The 23,546-nt window shown below is 36.7% G+C and overlaps 2 protein-coding genes across 4 annotated transcripts in view; one reads left to right on the top strand and one right to left on the bottom strand.

Annotated features, from left to right (window-relative positions):
- The window catches only part of ATP6V1A (ATPase H+ transporting V1 subunit A), a 48,562-nt gene extending 38,079 nt beyond the window's left edge, over positions 1-10,483 (bottom strand). The window contains exon 1 of one of the 2 annotated variants that reach the window (XM_016200230.2): positions 10,391-10,483. The gene's annotated coding sequence lies outside the window, so the exon portion shown is untranslated. Of the gene's footprint in view, positions 1-8,228; positions 8,858-10,390 lie in introns of those variants that run through there. The other variant, XM_016200231.2, reaches the window with a different exon arrangement.
- Positions 10,484-11,319: 836 nt separating this feature from the next.
- Positions 11,320-23,546, top strand: part of NAA50 (N-alpha-acetyltransferase 50, NatE catalytic subunit) — a 30,399-nt gene continuing 18,172 nt past the window's right edge. For both annotated transcript variants that reach the window (XM_016200229.2, XM_016200228.2), the window contains exon 1: positions 11,320-11,573. In XM_016200229.2, the coding sequence (XP_016055715.1) occupies positions 11,566-11,573 (8 nt within the window). In that variant the 5' untranslated portion in view covers positions 11,320-11,565. The remainder of the gene's footprint in view (positions 11,574-23,546) is intronic.

The raw sequence follows: 23,546 nt of genomic DNA, 5'->3' as shown, positions 1-23,546 counted from the left end.
ATGAAATGATAGTCGCAGAGTTTGTGCACATTGTCAGAGACCTTTATATAGTCTTATTGACTCAAGTTGTGCACAATTAAACATTATTATCTAATATTTTAGAACATTGCAGATTTAAAGCAACAAGTCATTAGAGAGCTTATACTCTAAGAATAAACAGAAATTAAAGAAAGTGGTTATGAATTGATCAATGGTCATAAGAATGACCTATAAATTATCAAGGAAAGGTCAATTTGGGTTTATTATTTTGTAAAAAACATGGGAAGCAATTTAGCAATACACAACAAGGTCCTTAAAAATGTTCAAACCCTTTGACCTGTAAATTGTACTTCTGAAAATGAATGCTTAAGTCCAAAGACTTTTATATGGATGTTCATAACGCCTTTAGTCATAATAGCCAAAGAGTGGAAACACAACCCCAATATCCATCAACAAGTAAATGGATAAACAAATCATGGTATATCCATACAATGGAATAATACTCAGTAATAAAAATAAATCATTGAAACATGTAACAACCTGGAGTCATCTCAAAATTATTATGCTAAGTAAAAAGCAGACTGAAAAAAAAAGGTTCCATTTACATAAAATTCTAGAAAATGCAAACTAACCTGTAGTGATGAAAAACAAATCAGTGGTTGCTTGGGGATGGCCAGTGGGATGGTATGGAAGGGATTACAAAGAGGCACAAGGAAACTTCTTTTGGGGTGATGGATATGTTCACTAAATTGATTGTAGCAATGGTTTCACAGGTGTATACATATATCAAAACATCAAACTGTACACTTTAAATACGTGCATGTTAATTATACCTCAATAAACCTTTTCTGAAAAAGTGCAAAATACTGACAATACGATTCCTGAAGGGGCATAATGCTTACACAAAATACATCATATTCACTTTTGTTTTTACTTGTCAACTAACAGTTACAAGACTACATAGCTTATGAGGCTGATAAAAAGAAACTCAACCCTAGAATCATCATAGGGGAAACAGTCGAAAACAACCAAATGAGTTTGTCTGTCCAGAATGAATTTATGTGTGTTTTTTTTTAAAATCCTCATCTGAGGATATTTTTTCATTGCTTTTCAGAGAGAGTGGAAGGGTGAGAGAAACATCGATGTGAGAGAGAGACATCTATTGGTTGCTTCCCACACCTGCCCTGACCAGAGCCAGGATAAAGTTTGCAACCTAGGTATGTGCCCTTGGCTACAATTGAACCCAGGACCACTGAACTAAACCGGCTAGGGCAATTTATGTGGCTCTTGATAAGGTTATGTGGGTAACTTCTTGTCCAGTCAAGTTCAGCAAGTCCTGGGAATTTCCACAGTCCCTTAACAGCTCCAGAGTGTATGAGTCAGATATGCATTTAAAGTACTTACTCATCTATGTTTTCACAACAGGCTTAATGGCAATATCCTGGCTGAGGATTTAGGAAAACCTTAACCCTATCTTGAATAAACTTTTGAGCAACAAGGCATAGAAGAGTTTGTCTTCCAAGACTCAGGCTAATATTTTGGATATCGAAGTTGGAGTTCAATGATTCGTTTGGAGGGTGGAGGTAGTGTGAGAGTTATTATCTGCTGTTGTATATATACTGCTTTAATTTTGAGGTAGAAATAGTTCACAATAAAGCATTGATAGTCTGTTTATCTCTGCCTATTCATAGGTACTTTCTCCACCCTCCTTACTCAACAATATCTCTGGATAAGGATGAGATCATATTTAAAACATACACATACCCCACTGAACAATAGCAGGTACTATCGATCTACATTCAAGAGCTGTAGGTACACCAAGCTGGGATCTGAGCAAATTTCTGTATTTTAAGTGTCTGCTTTGGATCACATTAAAGAGGTTGGTATCAATCAGCCTGCTTTGTGGTTTAACAATAAGATATATTTTTTTCCTTTCTTCAAACAAATGAAATAGAGGACACTGAACAGAAAAACGTTATATTCAAAGGAATTTGTGGACATTATAACTCATCTGAATAAAGCCCCTCGCTGTCTAATTCTGTATTACCTAAGACTAGGACCTAGAGATGACTGAAAACCCATTTATCACAAGAAAAGATACAGTTATGCCTACATTTAGCTAGTTATCACACTCTCAATGTTTATAGTAATTGGCAATCTGATTCCCTACTTAACTGTTTAAAAGGTCTTACATAATTGTTTTGGTACATAAAATCAACAACTTTCACAATTACTAACAATTGTAGCATTTTACTCTTAATAATATACATGCATTCAAACTTCAATGGATAGAACACTTCAATGTATAAATCACAGAAAGAGCATTTCAAGTCATATAAAGAATGCTTGCCATTATTTGAAAGTAACAAGAACAAGATCTTGTTCTTATACTGACATTGTTACACTGATTAGATATGATGGTAGATCACACATAATATAGGGGTGCTAGAAATGTTAAAGGCATTCAGCTATTCGGCTTCCCAATGACTCAAGCTAAATGACAGATTTCAGCAAAACACTGGGGACAAACCTGAACCTCAGGGCATCTATAAATTAAAGAGTAATTTGGCAATATCCACCAAAATTCAAAATGTACATATCCTTTGCCCCGTACTTCCACTGGAATTTACTTTATGTGTACAAAATGTCCTCTTAATATTTATTATAGAACTGTTTCTTATAGCAAAAGACTGGAATGTCCATTAATATGGAGGCTAGTTAAATAACTTGTGGCAATATGAGAGGCTATATGCTTAGTAGCATTAAGATAGCAATTCTCTGGAAAGAGACTACCTGGGTTCAAATCCCAAAGTCCTATTACTAAATGAGCTGTGTGACTTTGTTGGACATTTAACCAACCCATGCCTAATTTGCCTCATTTGTTAAATGGAAATAAAAATAATATCTATCTCATAAGGTTGTTGCGAGGCTTCCATAAGTTAACACAACTAAAGTATTAAGCAAAGTGCCTGAATCTTTCAATAAACTCTCAATAAATGTTACATATGATGATGACAGCGCATTAGTACAACTGAATACTCAACTATTATTAAAAAGAATAAAGCATGCAGCTTTAACTGCATCAATGTGGAAAGATCTCCAAGATAACGCTGGTAAGTGAAAAATGTAAGGTCCACAACAATAGGAAGAGGTGCTACCTTTGTGAACAAATTCCCAGTGGGGCAGGGGAAAGGATAGAGAGGGAGGGAGAAAACATACATGTGTAAATATATAATTTTTACTGTATTTCTATATTATCCATTCAAATTAATTAAAAATATTGTCGAATGGTTCAATGAGTGCTAAAATAATTAAGCCAAGTAATAAAACTACTATATATACCTAGTTAACCGAGCAAAGAGCATCATAACTAAATAATGGCAAATATTTAAATAGCTCTTATGTGTGTCAGTTAATATTCTAACCACTTTTCTTGTATGATTCACTTAAACTTCACAACACTTAATGAAGTAAATACTCTTATTATACTTATTTTAAAGATGAGAAAAATGAAATACAGAAAGAAAAGTGACTTTGCCAAAGTCAAACTGCTAGGAAGTGGCAGAGCCAGGATTTGATCCAGATAGTCTGACTCCACTACTTTTGCCCTAAACCTCCTTGTTATTTTGCCTCTCAATATCCCTCTAAAATTACTTTTTATCTACATATATCCCAACTCTTTCCAAAAAGAATTTGTACAGTTTACAATAAAGAAAAAATATATAAGTTAATAAAATTGGTAGTGAAAAGGGGAAAACAAAAAATATGAACATGAGGAACAAATACAGATGCTTGAAATATGCAACAAGTCTAGCTCTAAAGCATCTGCCATTTTCTATTATGGCTTTGACTGATGTATTAACTTCAGACTCTTAAAAGGACTGAAAGCAAGTATTAAATAATTATAAACTTAATCTTGCTTCTTAACATTTTTATTTGAAGCTTTCTCAAGGAAAGTTAATCTTCTTACAGCAATTTATTTTTGTTAATCGAAACCCAAATGTGAACTTTTCCTTATAAAGTACTTTCTGTGATATGATTGTCAGGTGACAGACCCCAAACAGCATATTGTGCAATATGCTCTGTATCTCCAAGAAAGAAAGAAGTCCCAGAGGATTTAACATCCATACCAAAATAAAATGTATATTTGTAACTTTATCTGGTAATGTCTATAATTCTCCTGTATATTTTTAATGACAAATTCTTATTGGGTGCTCAAAGGTTATCATATACACAAAATTAAGGAGAATTTATGGAGTTAGGATAATTTATACACTTTCTTCTCATATACCTGAGTAACTGGGACAAAATAATTCAGACAATTGCCATTCCCGACCATTTCAAATGGTATTTTTCCTTTTGTTAATTCCTTTTTTGCCCTATCTTATTTTTTTTAAATGTAAATAGTTTGCTTTATTACAGAAACACTACATGTTGACTGTAAAAATAAAGACATGTAATATAGGACAGAGAAAAGAAGAAAGTAAAAAATTACCTATCATGCCCATCCAACCTCTCTGAGATAACCAGTAAACATTTTGGTGACTATCCTTTCCTGAAACACATTTTGTACATATGTAGTTTTACATTCATGCTATTGCAAATACCCTGCAACAACATGGATGAACCTAGAGTGAAATTAGTCAGACAGAGAAAAACAAATGTCATATAATTTCACTTACATGTGGACTCTAACAAACAAAATAAACGAAAAAGCAGAATAGAAACAGAGAACATAAAGATATAGAGAACACTTTGATGGTTGCCAGATGAATGGGGATTGAGAGGATGGGTGAAAAAGGTGAAGGGATTAAGAAATACAAATTGGTAATTAGAGAATAATCATAGGGATGTAATGTACAGCATAAGGAATATAGCCAATAGTAATGTAATAACTATGTTTGGTGTGAGATGGGTACTAGACTTATCGGGGTGAACACTTCATAAGTTATATAATGTCTAATCACTGGGTTGTACACCTGAAACTAATCTAATATTGTATGCCAACTGTAATTGAAAAATAAAAAATTATTTTTAAAAAAAGAACACATCACTGTCTATGGCACACTCTTGCCAAAAACTAGAACCTGAATATGATCAAGTCTCTAGATCAAACTATCAGTTTTGAAGACTATAGAGAACCAAGGAATGTGTTAAATGACACCTAAGGGGTGCAATTAATAAAATCCAAATTGTAAAAAACCCCATAGAACAAATTATCTGATTTAATAAATAAATTGAAACAAATTATGAGACAATCAGAGAAATGTGAACTGACTGGATGAATATTTGATAATTTTAAGGAATTATTAAAATTTTGATGTTTCTGTATAATGACAAAAACATTCCTTTATATGCTGGAGTTTATTTCTGCTTTTTAAAATTCTGCTGCACTTGCATAAACCTAAAAATATATCTGCATCTATAAAATTAAAAAACTTATTTAGTTATCTGGATAAGTCAACACATTTTCACTTAAGATATCCACGTAATTAAGAAGAAATCTTTATGTAAATGTCCTAATTTTCCATATCAAATTAAAGTTTTTCTTCTGCCCAAAGCAATGACTATTGAAGGTAGAAAATCAAATATATGCAAGGTATAGTAATAAATTTTGAATTTTTTAAATTTCCTAATCTAGAGATAATTCCTGATTTTGATGCATTTCCTTCCATCTTTTTCAATGTGTATATATACTGGATCGTAGGTCAATGCTCAACCACTGAGCTACACCCGGCTGGGCTCCATTTTACTTTTAAATAAACTCTTAAAAAAGTTAAACTAAGGAGTAACTAAAACAAAGAGTGTTTGCTTTTCATTGTTAAAGCACATCTTCTGCATCACACCATGCACTACCTATTGTATTTTCAATTAAGTAAGTTTAATTATTTTTCAGAAATGGAGCGAACCGTGGCATATTGTAGGTGTAATTTTTAAAAAGGTTTACCACCAAAAAAACAACGGTTAAGATTCAAAAGTGAAAATGTGATTGTAGTAAGCTAGGTAAATATTGATACAAAAAAACAGCAACAAAAAATATCATAGGTTAAATCTGAAAATACCTATGAAATACCATCGATTTTTAAAACTAATGGCAACTGTGAAATTAAATAGAGCAGACTTATTAAATTTGAACAAATATAAAGGGGAGTGTCAAATCAATTAAAGTAATCATTCAGTAATTTTATTCACAATAGTGACTAATTTTAAAGATGGCTTTAATAGTTTCTGGTAAAAAAGATTACCATGAAAATATACATCTACTTCAGCTATCTTTATAAATATACATGATATATATGTTTACTATGTCCAAAATATATCTGCTGTATATGTAAGAGAATACACTTATTAAACCAAAGTCACTTTCATTTCACAATATAAAAAAAAAATAGTAAAACTTTAAAAGTTTTACTAATAATCTTTTAATGAAATTTTTCCTGAAAACAAATGAGTAATGATATTTTTCAGGAGTAAAGTGAAACATAAACTCATGATAGCTATACTTCAATTATTGTTTAATTTACTGATATTTTCCAATACAAAACGACTAATCCCTGTGAATCATTTCAAGCTAGGAAGGGAAAAATTTGATTCTAGTTCATGTCTCCATTCTAGTTCAAGCTAGGAAGGGAAAAATTTGATTCTAGTTCATGTCTCCATTATGTTCTCTACATGCCTATGTCTACTTCATATGAGGATAAAGATAAGATTTAAAATAAAAGGCAAAAATTTTAATTAACATAAGCATGAAATCAAAAGTTCCTGTTCTATAGGTCTGTAAAATTTTAATGTATTTCTATAATCCGCTGTAGGGATAATAATTTAGAAATAGAAGAACTACCTCCTTAAATTGATTCCAGATACTAATGATCATATGCTTTGGAAAATCTTTTTATAGAAAATATTGCTCGACCAACTATGATCCAGGAGATCAGCATTTCGATTCCTGGTCAGGGCACATGCCTGGGCTTTGGGCTCCATCCCCAGCAGGGGGCGTGCAGAACGCAGTTGATCAATGACTCTCATCAATGTTTCTCTCCTCCCTTCCTCTCTCTGAAATCAATCAAAACATATTTTTTTAAAAGAAAAGAAAATATTAAGTCACTGGAGTTGCCAAAATAATGGGCTTTATGTTATATTTCTCAGCTCCTATTAATAAATCTGCTTTAGAATATTTGCTAAAACTACATTTTTTTCTCCTCTATTTCTTTGAATAGCCTCATTACAAATTCTAGTTTTCCTCAATACTGCCAACCTCATTTCAAATTCTACTCCTTTCTCCATACCTCAAACCTGTCACTCAATTTTATAAAATGTCTTAAGTCTTCTTTACAAAGTCTAGGGTGGGGCAAAAGTAGGTTTACAGTTATTCATATGGAAATTAATACAATCATTAATAAATAATACAAGAATAAACTGTTTCCCATACTTACAACTGTAAGTTTCCCCGAACCCTGTATGTACTGTGCCCTCTGCATTCATTATCTAATTTAATAGTACCTATGGGATAGATTTACACATGAGGAAATTTAAGCTTAGATTAAGTAAACTGTCCAAGGTCACAAAGCTTAAGTAGGGGATATAACTTGAACCCAGGTCTATGACTGGGAAATCTATTCAAGTCTGTACTATATTGCTTTATATTTAAATACCAATTAGGCATTTAATACTTTCACATAGGTTAACTACAGTTTAATCTCACTTAAACTCACAGTAACCTTGACGGGAAGGTTCCTAAGTATAAAAACCTTAATCCACCACCCCCTCCGATTTTACTTAAAAGAGCATGTAACTGAAGGGGCAGAGCTGGATGACGATCCTCTGATTTCTAGTCTACTGCTATATGATTTGTTGCCTGTACAAGCCAGTTTTTCATTAAGTACAACTCACTCCTCTTCCTTTCAACTATTATCCAAATGTGTCGGGAAAATAAACTGGTCACTGCATTAATAAAGTCCACCTGAGGTTTGTCTCTATTGTATTAACCATGACTCAGATGGTTATTATTACCGATTTATATTTGAAAGCTAATAGTGCACAACCTTATAAGGAGCTATGATCTGCAAGAGCTTTCAAAGTAGTTTAATTTCCTCATCCAGTTGTCAAACACTCATTCAATAAACAATTTACTGAGTACCTACCAGGTATATCAGCATCCTGGTGCTGAAGACACAACAATAGAGACACTGTCCTTCAACTGCTAGGAGCTTTATGGCTTACTAAGTAACAGCCCAGAAAATAGTACTTACACAATGTGCTAGAAGTGAAAATAGAGGAATAGAAAATATTGTGTAGTAGTATGTAGTTTATAGGCTCTCTGTCCACAGGGAAAGAAGCATTCTTGATGGTGGTGATAATCTATAAAAGCAATGAAATATAAAACCTCAGAGTAAGCACACAAGAGGTATCAGGGACCCTAACACAAAAATCCTTGTGTGCCATTTAATACTAGACTACAACACAATTCCCTAATACTGTATATGTTAAGATTTCTACATGTAATATTCATAAACTGATAAAGCTAATGACTTCAAAGCTTCAAATTACCTGTTTGTGTGCGTGAACTGTGTATTAAATCAAAGGTCTTTTTAAAATTCTACTTTAATAGCAATTTAGTTACTAATTCCTGCTGCTAGTTTTTCAGATTTCATTAGTGGTCTAAGTTAATTGCTTTCATAAGTTCCCTAAAATTGGGGGAATTGTGAAGTAAAACTGCAGAGTCATTCAACCTAGTACTCATTGCTTTTTAGCTGGTTTTCTCTTTCCCATTTTGGTCTTACCCAGACAGGACTGGTTTGAACCTCTAGGACACAAGGAATTTATCTAATTTGGTGGAATGTCACTGCAGGAGGGGAAGTCTTGTTAAATTGCTATTACTCTAGAATTTAACTTTTTGTTTTCCTTTACAAAATAAGACCAGTTAATTGTCAAGAATTTGTAAGATACAAAAAAAAGTAATGTCAGTCACACCCACCCCTCAACAGATGATTCCATCTTTCTCATTTTTCAGCTCTTTTTAATGGATTCTTCAATTATATTGGTTAGAAAACTAAAAGGTTTAACTGCGAATATGATTTTTCAGATTAAAAATTTACATTTTAAAATCAAAATTGTAATTTCTGTCAGGCGCTTCAACTGAAAAGAACCATGGGACTTTCTAAGTTTGCAGTATAAACAAAAGAGTTTAAACCCCAAACTGAAAAACACTCTTCCCTAAAGCACACTGTTTGAGGCCAAAACACTGGCAACTACATTGCAAATGAAATGGGAGTACACCGGGTTGGTCAAAAACCTAAGCAAAATAATTTCTGTATTTTCACAAAATACTATTCATCAAAACCTGAAGAGGTCACCTGGAGTTTTACAATGGGGAAAGCTAAGGAGGGGCACAAGTGCTACTTAAAATGAGTTTACTGCTGGTCAAGGAATTGGGAGTGGGAAGTAAGTGCGATTATTAGGGAGAAATGGCAAAAGAAAATGTCAAAGGCATAAAATACGAAGTCAGCAATATCTCGACTTAACCTTTTCTTTAAGTTTACGGGGAAAACACATTTGGTTCAATTATATTCCAGCCCAATTCGTTTCTGAAGAATTAGTTCCCTTTTAATGAAACCTAATCACTTTCCCATAAGCTAGCCAGTCTCCGCAGATCACTACACCGAAACACCATCTCTCAACGCCTCCCCATTCAATCGAGACTGTCGTATTTACCTCTCCTGTTCTGAAGCTAGCACATCTTTATTCTTGCAACTATCCTCTCCCTACTGCACCATAAAATCACAGAACAGAAAGGTAAAAGGCTTGCTGTTACCCTTCCAGTCCCATGCAAAGCATATGAACACCTATAGAACGCCTCTTGCAAGGCTATCAGCTAAAAACAGAATTACTGAGAAAGCACGTTCAGAAGCAGGCTTTACAGTCACTCCGCAGTGAGGGCCACATCAGTGTCATTCCCTCCCAAGCCAGTCTCACCGGAGACGCCTCTGCCTCCAGGGTTTTTCTTACTTCCCCGCTCCCCAGCCGCAGGTTGAAGGTAAAGACCGTGCAGGGCCTCTGACAAATAAATGGGCTTTGGGGATTGGAACCTAGAGGCTACTGCAGAGCCCCCGAGAGTGGCTGAACCAATCCCACTACCCGAAGCCCCAAAGACTCCGAATAGGGAACCATAATATTAGGCCGCACTCACTCCCAACGCCGAGAAAACTGGACGTCTCAACCCCTAGGTTACGGGGGCGAAAACAGTGGAGGAGCGGGGTCAGGAGAACTGGAGAAAGGAGCTGCTCGCCGGTGCAGGATGACAGCGGGAAGGAAGCCCCGAACAGCGGAGGTCGCCGTTCACACTCTCCCTTCCCTTCTTCCTCCCACCCCTTCTCCGAACCCCATCTGCTGCCGGTTACACGTAGCCGCTCACCTGACTGGGCGCGAGGTGCAGAAGCAGCACAGACCGCGGACCCAAAGGCTCGGTCACTGAGAGAGGGGAAGTCTCCAGCTGCAGAGGGTGGGGAGTAGGGGTGGGGGGGCCGGGTCTAGACAGTCACGTGACCTGAGCTCCGCCCTGCCGCCGCCTGCCGGGTGCCTTACATCCTAGGGACCTGTATTTTTTAAAGATTGTTTGAACATTAATTTTGCGATTACATTTTAAGAAAGGTCTAAAAACTTTCATAAAGATTATGCTGTAAAGTTCAACGTAGAAGGCGCGGGTGGAATGAGTGAAAGCCCATTGCTAAGGAAGTGACGTTAGCGTCAGGATCTACAGCCCGGAAATGGCGATGGAGTTCCGTCTCTGGGGCGCCTGACTGCAAAATCCCAGGCTCGAGAGTTAGGGCAGTCACGTGGTCTCAAAGCTTGAAACGTGCTGGACGGAAGCCAAGTTATCCGATCAATTGTTAATTACTTTTATTTGCCTATAAAAAAAACCCTCATTATACTTGAGTTTCCCACACACTTCTTTACATTTAGAAGAAACTATGAAATATTACGAGAAAGCGTTTGAAGGTCATCAGGGAGACTACCAACTGGGAAGAACAGGATGGGGGAAGACCGAGCTTACTGAAGTGGGAAAAATGAAGGTGGGGCGGAAAAATCCGGATTTTACCGCCAGGGCTCACGGGGCAAGCCTCACAGGTCGTGTCGCAAGGGATGGGAGGAGGAAGCTGACGCCGGAGGGCACAGCCCACTAGGAAGATGGAGGTCCTAAAGTGGAGGGGGAAGGGTACCCGAAGGCCAGCAGTGCGGCTGCGCGGGAGGCGGCCTACGCGCCGACGCGCCGAGGGGGCGGGGTGAAAGGTCACAACGCGGCGGCGGGTCTCGCTGGCGGCGGCGGCGGCGGGCGGGAGCTGAGCGCCCTGTGTGCACGTGTGGAGAAGCGGCGGCACCAGTGCGGTGGCGGGAGGCACTCCGCCCCCTCCCGGGACGCAGGGCTGTGCTCCACTCTCGTGGCCTCCGTCACCCGCTCAGCTCCCTGCCCTGGGCGGGGAGGCCGGCTTGTGGGGTTGAGTGGCCCGAGCTGAGGGCGCTGGGAGCTCAGGTCGGCGACGACGACGGCGTTGATATCGGTGGTAACAACGGCCTCAGCAGGCGGGGAAGATGAAAGGGTGAGGAAGGGGAGCCCGGCAGGGCTGGGCAGGCGGGGGAGGATTGCGAAGGAGAGGAGAGACTAGGCGAAGACCCGGCGGAGGGAGATTTCTCGGCCGGTCTGCTTACGGAGGGGGCGGAGGCTCGGCTCGGCTGGGCTCGGGCTGTTGGCGCGCTGAAGGGCCAACAGAGGCGAGACGCGCGCAGCCCAGGATTCCGGCCCAGAGGACGAGTGTGTTAACTGGAGAATAGCTACTGAGTGTGGGTGGTAACAGGGTAAAGCTCTCGTGAGGTGCCTGGGGTCTCCTCCCCGGAAACGGAGGGCCGAGACTCCCCCAGCCCGCCACTCCAAGTGGAGTGGTCTGGTTGTCCTCTTCGTACCTAGGCTCCACACCGGGAACCTTGGTGTTTGTCATCGTTCAGTTTTATTCGCACTTCAGAGCTTTGCGGGACCTTCTGGAGGAAGAAGGAATTGGAATAAAGAGCAGCGAGATGAGTATTAAGAGCTAGTGACTCAACTGGATTTGGGTTGGGTCAGACCGGGTGGAGGAGGGGGGAGAGAGCGTGAGCACTGTTGACTTGGGGTGCCAAAATGTTTAAGGAAGTGTTGTTGACCAGTAGGTGGAGCTGTTGCTCCAGTAGTTTAGTACTGCCCCTGTACTGTGGGGGTCCTTAGTTACTACGAAGCTTTCTTCAGGTAATTTGCAAAGTTAGTATTCTTTCATAGTTTTCCTCTTGGATAAAATTAGGGATTATTTTGGTACGACTATTTCCAAATTTAGATAAGGTGTCACCTTACTATTAAATTACATACTGTTAAAATTTTAATTACATAACACGGTGTTTTAAAATATTGGCCATTTGAGAGCTTGCCTTTACCCTCCTCAGAGGAAAAAATGGAATCTTACCAATGTTAAAAGCATTCTGAGATACCTGAGTTTTTTCTTTCTTTTTCATTAATGATTCTTTAAAAGCATAATTTTTATTGGTGTAATTTTTCTATTAATTAGAAAAATTATTTTTCTATTAATAGTTTCTATACATCAAACTATTTTCAATTTATTTAATCATGACTTTGTTATTGGACATGTGGATAGTTTTCCAGATATTCACTATATTCTTGTAAATGTATCTAAATATGTCTCTAATGATTTTCTTTTTTAACTTCAATTTTTTATTGACACTATTGCAGATGTCCCCCATTCCCCCCTACACCCTTAGCCCTCCTCCACCCCGGCCGGGGCTCGGCCCCCCCGCCACACTATTGTCTATATCCAATTCTCGCCACCCTAGCCCCTTAGACAGCTTTCGGTCAGTTCCATGTATCCCGTTCCTGGGTTTATTTTGTTCATTAGATTCCACATATTAGTGAGATCATAGGGTATTTGTCTTTCTCTGACTGGCATAATGATTGATCTCCAGGTCCATCTATGCTGTTGCAAAGGGTAAGAGTTCCTTCTTTTTCACTGCCTGAGTTTTTTCTATTATAGCAAGTCAGTTAAAGAATTGTAGCTATGTTTTTAGTTAGTGAAACCTTTCCAACTATTCAGCAACCCTTTTGAGGGTGAACGAAAAGTCAGTCTTCTAAGTAATCTCATACTGCCAAAAACAAGGGTCTAAATACTATCTTGTGTTTATGTATTTGAGGTCACAGAAGAGGTCCAAAAGTTTAATTTGGCTTCAGCTCTGTAACTTGATTCCTTACTCCGATTTTGCTTTTAATATTAGAGATTCTTTCTAATGTTAAATCGTATGTCTTGTAATTAAAATTTTGAAGTCATGAAGAAATTTTTGCTTTATTTCACATGAGATTCTAAAGAGTTCCAAATAGGATACCAATCAACTATGAGAAGTATTTGCTGTACTTTCGAATTATAATCTAGGAGGTTTGGCTATTTTATATATAATCACGTGTAATTCGGCAAGATTTTTCTTTTTTCTTGAGCATAGGTGCTGTTTTTTTAATTTATTTTTGTATTCTCTTGGGCATTCAATACCTATGTGTCTTGTTCTGTTAAAGTAATAAAAATGATGCTAAAGAAGATTTGCCATTGTTGAGACTGTGCATGGGTTTATAAAGGAGGGCCTCCAGGAAATTCTATATTTTTGGATCCAAAATCTTTGGTTTAGTACAGTCTCACTAGGGTGTAATGTTCTGGTACCTAACTTGGCAATAGAAATGGGTCAAACAGTGGTATTAAATCACAGCCTACCTTCAGTTAATATACTTACGAGGCAGTGATCTCTTACGTGTATCAACCTGATGGAGGCAAATCCCCAGAAATGAGTAAAACTTAGAGGAACTGGCTAAATTTAGAGGAAATTTTTAGTTATTGAGTCTGTACCTTATACCATCACCTATGCCTGAAATGTAGAGTCCTTAAGTCTAGTTCCTATTACTTATGATTGCTAGCTTAAAATTGTGTTCTTAAAGGTAAAGTTTTAAGATGATTTCAGCCCTAGCCAGTTTGGCTCAGTGGTTAGAGCATCGGGTGCATGGACTGAAGGGTCTGGGTTCAGTTCCTGGTCAAGGGCAGGTACCTCGGTTGCAGGCTCCATCACCAGGAGGCAACCAATCGATGTATCTCTCTCATATCGATGTTTCTATTTCTGTGTCTGTCCTCTTCCCTTCCACACTCTCTAAGAAACCAATGGGAAAAAGATGGTTTCATAGGAATAGTCCCTTTAAGTTCACACATGAACTAACTCCCAGGTAAGATGGGACTTTACTTTTTTTTCCCATTTCTGAGTCTTGTATTTAAGACACTGAACAAAGAAAGGCAGTAGACATTATTTAAAAGATATTAAGGTTCTTGAGTTCAAAGACTTCTGTCAACATGCACAATGTGATTAGTGTTAAAAGGCCTGTGATGGTTCTTGTATGAAGTTTTATTTGCTTAACTGTTTTATTGTATACTGAAGCTAGCTGATCCATAAGTTGAATAGAAATATCTAAAACTAGAAACAAATGCAGAACTTCTACTCTTAAGTCAACCTACTATTTAAATATTTTACATCATTGCCTATATTGCCTATCATTTTAAAACTTTTTAGTTACTATTTTACCTGCTTTTTCTTCCTATTTTACTTAGTTTTTATTATTAGCAGGACATTCCATTATATTGGCATGTGTTTATCTTTTATCCATAGTAGATAAATTTGCAATTAATTACTGCATTTATTTATTTAAATATTTTTTTTTTATTATTGCTATTTGGAGAGAAACATCGACGTTAGAGCAAAACATCGATTAGCTGCCTCCTGCACACCCCCTGTGGGAGATAGAACCTACAACCCAGGCATGTGTCCTAGCTGGTGTGGCTCAGTTTGTTGAGCATTGTCTTGTGAACCAAAGGGTTTATACTCTGGTTTCTCTTCAGATCTATAAATCTTTCACCTTCTACTGCCTGTATTTATATATATAGTCTAGAAATTTGAAGTATGTTAGATGCCACTTTCTTTTGTACTGAGGTTGCTTATTGTTATGAACCAGGAATGTGGTATATTGAATTCGTGGTTGGTAAGCTGATTTTTTTTTTTAATCTGTTGTTCCTCTTAGGGAAGGTGATATTCAAGCATGAAGGTATGCCATGCACAGCCATGACTGAGATGCCAATGTAATTAGTCAACATAATAGAAAATAAAACGGAATCATTTTATCTTTTATTTGTAGTAAAGAGTTGTAGTAAAAATTAGTTCTAATAAAAATGTCTAACAAGATGTGGCCCAGCTGGGCATGGCTCAGTGGTTGAGCATCTACCTGGGATCCGTGAGATCTCACTCAGTTTGATTTCCGGTCAGGGGCATGCAGGAGGCAGCCAGCTGATCGATGACCACTCTCCCATCATTGATGTTTCTGTCTCTCCCCCTCTCCCTTCCTCTATCTGAAATCAATAAAGATATATTTTTTAAAAAGAAAAGATGTGAATACATGTGCACAAAGTAAACATGGAAAAGTAAACAGCAATAATGTAAATATATATAGAACAGTGTAGCTTACTAATTGAAATGTTGAAATATAAGATTCTGAAGTCAGAAACAAATCTGTGTTGAAGAACTCAGTATAATGGTTACCTCTGTCAGCTTATTGGCTGGGAAGGGGCACGATGGAGTTTTTGAAGAGCTATAAATATTCTGTATCTTTACCTTGGATGTTATTACATAGGTATATACATACATAAAAACAGATCGGTAAGCAATAAATAAGATATACTTCAATAAAACAGTTTTTGAAAGGTTTTATTGATAATTTTGTGAGAGAAAAACACAAAGTCAGCCAGGCTGAAGTAGAATTCAGGAACTTTTATAAACGTGCAATTCATATTTCTTGCTTCTATGAAGCTGATAATTTGTGGACTGTTGATTGAGATAATTGGATTTTAACAAATACTTTGTGATATCCCCTTGCTATGTAGAAATAAATTCATATAAAATATAATCACCTGTACCACAATTTTTTTAAGTCAGTATAACGTCCTAACTAATATAAAGTGAAAGTGAACTATATTTCCATCTAAATGATCAGGTACAAGTATACCATAAATCATAAAATCAGATGTTTGCATCTGTCTGTAAATAGAATCATTGTGTAATTTGCAAAGTATATCTGCTACCAGTATAGATGTGTACATTGGTGACGGATGCTGTTTTCTTGACAGTGTTACGGTTTCTTTCCAAAATTGTAGACAACTGTTGATAAAGTTCTGAATAATCAAAATTTTCATGTTGGATTTTTTTTTTTTTAATCCTCACTGGAGGATATTTTCCCATTGGTTTTTAGAGAGAAGAGAAGAGAGAGAGGGAAACATTGATGTGAGAGACACATCAATTGGTTGCCTCCTGTACACGCCCCAATTGGGGCTGGGGATAGAGCCTGCAACCAAGGTTTGTGCCCTTGACTGGGAATCAAACCTGCAACCCTTTGGTGCCCCAGCTGACGCTCTAACCACTGAACAATACCAACAAGGGATGGAAAATATTTTTGATAGCCATTCATATGAAGCATTATTTTTCAAAGCTAGTGCTTTTGCCAGACCAAACTAATATCTATATTAAATTTCACTTTGCTGCATCCTCTATATTGATTGGCCTGTTGGAAATCCTTCTGACTCCTCATTTTCTCTCCCAGGTATGAGCTATGGCTTTCAGCTTTGTACCATCTGAAAGATACACCTTCTCAATTATATATATATTTTTAAAGCACAGCCTACAGAAACCATTAGAATACTAGTAGAGACCAACAGAAACTTCCTTTCCATCATAACAATGAGAATTGTATGGATTATAGTTTAATAACTACAAAATTATATAATTGCTCTGTCATGGAACACTGCTTTCTCTTGCTTGACCTGTTCTCTTCCATCATCTATTTACATTCACTCGGTGCGTAACTTATTGGCACAATGTTAGTCCTCTCCTGTGCAATACAGTAGTGACTAGTTATAATTGAGCAGTTGAAATGTGGCTTCTGTTACTGAGAAACTGGATTTTAAGTTTTAATAACTGATACTCAAAGTTGATTGTTGGGCAATTTTTAAGTATGTTTGAAACAACTTGGATATGTGGATCTACTGTAAATTTTGTGAAATGTAAATACAGATCAACTATTTCCAATGAAAATTAACGTGTGAATTGAGAGGAGCTAGAAATGAAATAGCTATTGGATTTTAAGACTTGTATGGAAAAAAGATTTAAGAAAACGTAAAATAGTCATTAATAATTGTTATTTTGATTACATGTTGAAATGATTTCACCTTTGTCTTTTTAGTTAATGTAGAACTAGTAAATTATAAATTATATATGAGACTCAAATTATATTTCTATTGGACAGTACTGTGCTAGACTCTGAAAAACAAATTTGTGTGAAACATGATCTCTTCCCTTAGGATCTAGTTCCCAGATGGTAAATGTTTCTAAATATTTCCACTGTGGGCCAAAAGATAGTATGTGGCTGTTTATACCTCTGTGGTGAAGGATTCTGAGGCCATTCCTGGTTTTAGATTAAAATATTGTCAGCCAGTCACTTTCTCTGTTGTGGATGGGGAAAGGATAATGGAAATATGTATTTGTCTTTCCTGATCTAGTAAAACCTATATTTCTGCCTCTGTCGTTGCTGAAGCTAATCTTGGGGAGGAGAGGCAGAGGGGTGGAAGAACAGCCCTGTTTTCAAAGTCCAAAGGCTTCTCAGTTCTCAGTAGTCCTCGATAGTGGTGAAGTGAATGCTTGTTTTTAAAACTGCTTGACACACATCCTTAATTATTTCTTTTGGATAATTCCCTGGAAATGAATTTTTTGGATCAAAAGGTGCTGGCATTTTTAAATTTCTGATATTTGTTGCCAAGTTAACTTCAGAAAGATAGTAGCAATTTATACTGCCAGAATGTATGAGAGTGCCCTTCTCTTAAGAGCTGATGGAGAAGTTGAGAGATACTTGGAAAAACAAAGACATGGAGGAAGACATTGTGGCTGCCATTTCAGCCATGGGTGGTATAAAATACCCTTATCTGGGATGAGTGGCATACATTGAGCATTTTTAAAATAATAGAAATAACTTTTTTTACTAATAGTTTCTTTACAAGTTGGTTTTGAGGACATATTCACATAAAGCCTTAACTCTAGTTTTGCTTTGCTGTTTAGGTGATAAATGTTATGTATGCATGCATGTATGTCTCGTTAAGTTGGACATTTCCCACTCGTACTCGCCATTTTTTTACCTTTTCGACTTGCCTGTTACTTGTAGAACTTAACCAGTTTTTAATTTGGATATTGATTGCTTTTTTACATCAAATTACAAAACAGAGATAATGTTCTTAAGAAAATGGGTTGAGATGTTCAAATTAGTAAATATTGTCAGAGTGGTGCCAGTTTATGACCCAGATCATTAGAAAGAAAGTTTTTTGAAAAAAATTTATTATTGAAAGTATTACAGGTGTCCCCTTCCACCCTGCTCCCGCCTCCTCCCCACACTACTTGTCCACGGGCTTTGCAAATATGCATATAAGTTCATTGGTTAATCTCTTCCTGTCTCCACCCCTTTCCCTCTGAAATACATCAGTCTGTTTCATGCTTTAGTGTCTAAATCTTTTTCGTTCGTTCATTTTTATTTTGTTCATTAGATTCCATATAAGTGAGACCTTGTGATACTTTTATTTCTCTGACTGGCTTATTTCGCTTAGCATAATACTCTCCAGGTCCCTCCATGCTGTCTCAAAGAGTAAGAGATTTTCTTTTTTTTCTTTTTTCCTTTTTTAACAGCTGCATAGTATTCCATTGTGTAAATGTACCATAGTTTTTTAACCCATTCATCTACTGATGGGCACTTGAGCTGTTTCCAGGTCTTAGCTATTGTAAATAATGCCACTCGGAACATAGGAGTGTATATAGTCAGAAAAAAAATTTTTTACAGGTAAGCAAGAAAAATATTTTGTACTTAGGAGCATTTTAAACATTAATTATTTCTCTTTCCAGAAAACTAAAGTATACTTAAAGATATATTTAGAGCCCTGGCTGGTGTGGCTCAGTTGGTTGGAGCGTCGTCCCATGCACCAAGAGGTGCACCAAGAGGTTTCCGGTTGGATTCCTGGTCAGAGCACATGCCTGGGTTGTGGGTTTGATCCCCAGCATGGGGCATGCAGAAGGCAGCTAATTGTTCTCATCCATGTTTCTCTCTCCCTTCCTCTTTCTCTCTCTTTAAAAAAAATCAATAAAAAACTTTTAAGTAACTGAAAAATATATATATATATATATATTTGGATTTTCTCCTCTCTAGTCTGTATAGTTTATTACTTGTAGCATCATTTATTTTCATAAAGGAGACTTACTATAATGCAAAAAGCATTAAACTAAAAGTAACCACATTTTGTAGTTCAATGTGGCACTAATCACTAATGATAGTTCACAGTGGGGTCACTAGTAAGTTTTTTGACCTTGACCTTGGTTTCTTTGTCTTTAAAGAGAGTAGTTTGAACCTGAACAAGAATGGCCAAACATTCTATTTCATGTGATAGTTCTAATCTATTGGTAGTATCTTATCAGCATTTAATATGTCAGTAGCTTTGATAAGTTCTCACATTGCCCCCACCAAAAAGTGATATTATTAATAACTACTGTGACTGCTGTGACATGTATGTCACGTGTTTGCCATCCCTGGTCTCTCATCTCTAACTTTCTATGATACCAAGAAACAGAACTTTGGAATCATATTTGAATTGTTATTTTTTAAGCTGCTTTCTTTATCTTGCTCATGTCTTTTTGAGATATGTTCTCCCATACCTCCCCCTCGTGGCACTTTTCCTTTTTTTAAATTGATTTTTAGAGAGAAAGAAACATCAGTTTGTTGTTCCACTCATCCATGCACCTGTTGATTCTTGTATGTGCCTTGACCAGGGATAGAACATGAAACCGTGGTGTATTGGGACAGTGCTCCAACCAACTGAGCTACTCGGCCAGGGTCATAGCTGTTGAAAATTTTTAAGCAGAGAAGTAAAGTGATTGGATTTGTGTTTTAGAAAGATGATTCTGACTGCTTGTGATGGCTTTGTCTCCTAGCCTCTAGTCTTATTCCCCTTCATTAGGCTGTAGATTTTAGATTCAAATCATGGCCTGACCCATACTGCTAAAAAGGTGTAGGAAAGGGTTATGAAGATATTTGGCAAGCAGAATTAACAGATTAAAATGGGACATAGCAGTACATCTAAAACTAAATTTTTGTATTTGATGAATGGTGGGGCTATTAATAAAGATAGCAAATAAAGGTAGGTGTTTTAATTTCCTATAGAGAGGTAGATGTTTTAATTTCCTGTAGAGAATGATGCATTCAGTTTTCAATGTGTTGAATTTGAGATTCTATAGAGATTCCTGGTAAGCAGTTAGAAATATGTTTGGATTCAGATTTCGAATTAAAAATATCATCATTCAGGTAGTAATAAGGAAAAAGAGCTGGTAAGGAGCTCTCCTAATTGAACATATGGATAGCCATGGAAATTTTTCAAAGAATTTTATTCTTTTTAGGTTATAACCTTAAGTAGATTGTGTCCTTGTGTGTTTTAGCACTTTTAGTACCCAGCCAAATAATTGCTAGTTTTACACCCTGATATAGTCACACAGCTTGGAGAGTTGATGCCTGCTAAACCTCTCTAGAACAGTGACTCTCAAGCAGGGGCACACCTCCTACTCCACCCCAGAAATCTGGGTGGTGTCTGGAGACGTTTTTTGGTTGTCACAGTGTGGTGGGATGGATAGAGGCTAGAGATGCTGCTTAATATCCTACAGTGCTCTGGAAAGCCCCTCACCCTCACAATAAAGAATTATCCAGCCCAAAATATCAATAGTACCAAGATTGGGAAGCTGCTGGTTCACATGAGCAAGAGCCCATCAGTTTTATTATGGGTCTAAGGAGTAAAGATCACTCCTCTGAGGGAAGTCATATGGTGTAGCTGACCTTGCACTATAGTGGGAATTTGTAGACATAGGCTGATCAAACACTTTGCACAAGAAGTGACCAGTTAAAATTTTGTGCCAAGGAGCCGTTAATACCTATCTAAAATATAAACAGTTAGGCTTTAACAGCTTTCTTTGTATTTCATTTTCTCTTTTTGCTATGTTACTTTAAAAGTCAGAATTTGTAGAGAAGGGCCCACATTTGTGTAGTCATATCTCCATCTTGTGGCTTTGCAGGATATTGCCGCTGAATTCTGTTTTTACAGTTATGGGCATAATTGGCATTACCTTTAATAAAAGCTAAAATTTTGAATGCTTATTATCTGATGTTGGTGTACTAAATACTTAACATGAATTATCTCATTTTATCACACTGCTCTTTTATAAGCCGAGAGTATAATCCTCCTACTACCATATTCTAAGCTCAAAGATTATATATTTGACTGAATAACAGACTTATCTTGTGCTGGCACAAAATAATACTTAATTAGTTCTATAAAGTAGGAGGCAAGTAGCTGTGTTTTCCAGATCTAAGTACTTGGTACAGAATTCTCTTTTTTTTAATCCTCACTTGAGGATATGTTTTTATTGAGTTAAGAGAGAGAGGAACATCGGTGTGAGAAACATTGATCAGTTGCCTCCTGTATGTTCCCTGATCAGGGATCGAGCCCGAAACCCGAGCATGTGCCCTGACTGGGAATCAAACTTTAGATCCTTCAGTGTATGGGACTACGCTCCAACCAGCTGAGCCATACTGACCAGGGCTTGATACACATTTCTGTGAGCACTTCTGTTGCATCAGTCTGTCTTCCCTTTTAGATCCTTAGTCTAAAAACGTTGGTATGAAAATGCATTGGGGTTTGTTAATGAATTTGAAAAACAAAAAAATGTCCTATAAATTTACTTGAGCTAAGAGAATAATTTTGTGTCTTTAATAACTACTGTCCTCAGGTTTTTATAGTTATGGTTATAAACTCTAATGCCAACAGGAACCCAGGACTGGACAGATAAGGTAAATGAGTAAAACAAGAGAAGAAATGTAAGCTTTGTATAAAATCTTATGATTTATATATTAGCTAACCAACTTAATTTTTTTTTTTTAAATGTTGAGTCAATTAGATATGACCACATGGCTGATTTAACTTTTAGGCCAAGAATTAACAGGGTTGCCTACAGCATAGAGGTCTTAAACTGATAAAATAGTCAACATTATTAAATTATATTGAAATCGTTTTCTGAAGTAAGCAGTCAGTACAGTGATTAACCTAGGTTTTGAGTCGTGGTGGTTTGAGTTTGAGTCACAGCTCCAATACTAGCCATGTCACACACATTAAAGTTATAGTATAACATACTATACTACTAATAGAGGAAATGATTAACACTTTATGTGAAATCCATTCTAATATAGCGTATTTTTTCCAATGACCTACTCCACTTCTCCATCTAAGTTTAATTATGAAAGTAAAGATTCTAAGGTGGGATGTGAGAATCTGAAGTTTTAACTGGCAGGGTGATTCTGGTGTATAGTTGGGTTTGGAATCCATTCTTAGATTTTGTGACACTGCTTCTCCAGATACTTCCCTACTCTTGTGAAAATTATTTCTCAGATATATTTATAGGTTCCCGTTCTTTTTACTCCTGAAATACAAGTGTTCCTTTTGGTAATTCTGTGTTTAGATTTTCTTCTCACTATAGACATTTCTTGGTAATATGATCTTTTCCCATAATAAGAGGATATATATTATGCATTTTTCATATTCCAGGAAAAAACTCTTAAAGTGATGGGTTACAAAAGGGAATTCTTTTCTAATGAATTAAATTAATGTAAAAGTCTAGGTACATTTCTTCAACTATCTAATTGTTTTTATGTATTTTACATTCACGTTGCTTCCAACATTAGGTAGCATTTAAAAGTCAGGACATTTAGCCATTTACACCAAAGGCAAACAGTAGGCTATCGTGAAACTGCTGAATTTAGAAGGGGAGGTCTGTACCAGAATGGAAGGCTCGTTCTCATCCAGCTCTCATTCACCTCTTCTACAAACTGAGGGTTTGGTACAGCTGGAAATTGAGAAGATGTGGTGGTTTGTTAAAGGTTTGAAGTTGTCACATCCTTTTACTTTTTCAAATAGTGAAGAATAAATGAGGCATCAGGTATTATCTACCATGAGTTTTACTACCAAAAATAACATCTTTGTTCTTTCCTAGCCAAAGTTGCTGTAAAAGTTAACATAACTTCAAAATACTCCAGCTTGTAGCGCCTTATGTAATGAGTAATATTTGCTTGTTTTGCTTTTTGTTATGAAAATTTTTAAAGATATAGAAAAGTAAATTACAGTGAGCCCCTTCATGCATCTAATTCTAGTAAGACTTCCCATGTTATTTTATCTTTGCCTGACCCATTTGTTTCTGTTTTCCCTTTTTGCTGGAGTACCTCTAAGGAAATCTTTGATATTCAGGCATACTTGGTTTTACTGTGCTTCGCAGATACTGCATTTTTACAAATTAAAGGGTTATTGCATTTTTACAAATTAAAGGTTGTGGCAACCGTGGTT

This window comes from Miniopterus natalensis, chromosome 6, assembly GCF_054644295.1.
Source record: "Miniopterus natalensis isolate mMinNat1 chromosome 6, mMinNat1.hap1, whole genome shotgun sequence".
In the NCBI taxonomy this organism is placed as follows: Eukaryota; Metazoa; Chordata; class Mammalia; order Chiroptera; family Miniopteridae; genus Miniopterus; species Miniopterus natalensis.
The sequence above is the reverse complement of the archived record's forward strand: the minus strand, read 5'-3'. Positions and strand labels throughout refer to the sequence as shown.